Source organism: Propithecus coquereli, unplaced genomic scaffold (genome assembly GCF_000956105.1).
Source record: "Propithecus coquereli isolate 6110/MARCELLA unplaced genomic scaffold, Pcoq_1.0 Scaffold63, whole genome shotgun sequence".
Lineage (NCBI taxonomy): Eukaryota > Metazoa > Chordata > Mammalia > Primates > Indriidae > Propithecus > Propithecus coquereli.
Genome location: NW_012152285.1, coordinates 9,324,844 through 9,326,716, shown reverse-complemented (window position 1 = coordinate 9,326,716; position 1,873 = coordinate 9,324,844). Strand labels below are relative to the sequence as shown.

The following is a 1,873-nucleotide window of genomic DNA, read 5'->3' as shown; positions in this document are numbered from 1 at the left end:
GAAATGACCAATACAGACATTTACTACCATTTTTATTCTGAATTATGTAAATAACCCCAGTCAGACATCAACAAATTAAGCTATTGTCTATGGACAAAGAACGTCATAAAAAGAAAAAGAAATGGAGAAAGAGAGCAAGAGACAGAGAGAGGGAGCAGATCTGTAGTTAGGGTTTTGTTAGATGTGATTGCCTGAACTATAGAAAGAAAAGTAGTTGAGGATTTTGGCAAGAGTGTGGTTAAAGTAATAACCATGCAATCTAAGGGAGTGAAGACAGAGCACATTGGTAGATAGAAAGTGGAGTTGTCAAAGGATTGGAAGTCTATATATTTAGTTTAGGAAAAAGTGCAAAGAAATAACTGAATGAGAGCTGGAAGGACAAAAGATTGTGGTTAGAGAATGGGGTAAGTATCAGGGTTTGGGATGTGGCCCTTGGAGAGGGTAGTTGAAGTGGAATGGAAGTGAAAGTCGTTGGAGATGAGAAGGAGCTAAGAGGCTAAGTCATTGGTTCTCAAATGCCCTAAAAGGCATCTCAGAATATGCGGAGTTGTTTATTTTTTTGCATGTTAAAATGATCTGGGAATGCTCCTGACGTTTAGATTTCAGGAGTCGGAAATGCTAGCATTGATCCTAGCTCAGGACACCCCAGTACAACAAAGAATTGTCCTGCCCAACATGTCAGTAGTGCTTTCATTTAGAAACACTGGGCTAAGGTATTAGAAAAACAAGCTTTTCCTGTTATAGACACAAAAATGCAGAGCTCCACATCTCTAGTACTTGTTTGTGATTTTTTTTTTTTTTTTTTTTTTTTTTTTTTTTTGTGGAACAGGTAAAAGGATTGAGAGGAAAGAGGAAGAAGAAGAGGAAGCCCTGCCATTAGATATGATGGATGAAGATGACTTACAGTTAATGAAGGATTTAGGACAGAGAGCATCTTTTCTAACAAGAGATCTTTCTTCTAGGTACTACTGCATTTGGGTTATAATTATTCACATCCTTTCAATGTTAAAAACTTTGTTCTGAATTTTAACTTAGGTAGGTAGTTTAAGATGTTCACCTCTGAACATAGTACTCTGTTACTCAGTTTATTTTATACATAAAGGAAGTTTATGAATAAGACAAACTGATTTTACTTAGTTTATATCTTTCTTTTGAGTCTGAAAAGTGAAGTACAGTGAATGGGGGAAGAATGCTGTTCTCAGTTTGAGGCATTGGCAGAACACTCCTGAGTTGTTTATGGTCACGATCTCACTTACTGCTCGTTACCCTGCTAGGTAGGTCTTATTTCTAGTTCCAGAGAGGAAACTGATACTTCCCCACAATCATAAGTATCAGGAATTTAAACTTAGATCTTTTTAACTCCAAGGTTCATGCCATCCTCAAAGATTTTGGGAAAGAAAAAGAGTCACCCTTGGGTCTGCGGAATATTCTTTAAAAAGAATCTGCTGTAACTTTCACCTTTATTTTGCATCTACAGGGAAAACTAGATGTAGCTGTAGTTTGAGTCTTTATGGTAGGCTGTTTACCCAGTTCATTTATTCACTTGCTATTTGAGTGCCTGGTCTAAGTGATAACATCTATAGACCTATTGAAGGTTGGCTTGTGGTTTATTTTTCTGTACTTTTAAAATGATAGGTCTCTATTTTCAAGGTGCCTTTTAAAATATATTAAGACTGAAAATTGAATTTCTTTTCCTGTAGTGAACCTGTTCACACCAAGAAACGAAAGCATGAGCGCATTATAGATAAATATGAAAAAATACCAAGAACTCTGCAGACCACACCAGAGAAGGAACTGATTCATTTGCTTCCTATCAAAGATAAAAGTGGTATAATCCCACAGACCAGGGAGAAGCCAGGTGAATCTGTATAGC

The 1,873-nt window shown here is 36.7% G+C and overlaps 1 protein-coding gene across 1 annotated transcript in view; it reads left to right on the top strand.

Moving 5' to 3' along the window:
• Positions 1-1,873, top strand: part of NOC3L (nucleolar complex associated 3 homolog (S. cerevisiae)) — a 45,940-nt gene that overhangs the window by 4,077 nt on the left and 39,990 nt on the right. Inside the window, exons 3-4 of the mRNA XM_012659667.1 lie at positions 830-962; positions 1,701-1,866. Coding sequence (XP_012515121.1) covers positions 830-962; positions 1,701-1,866 — 299 coding nt within the window. The remainder of the gene's footprint in view (positions 1-829; positions 963-1,700; positions 1,867-1,873) is intronic.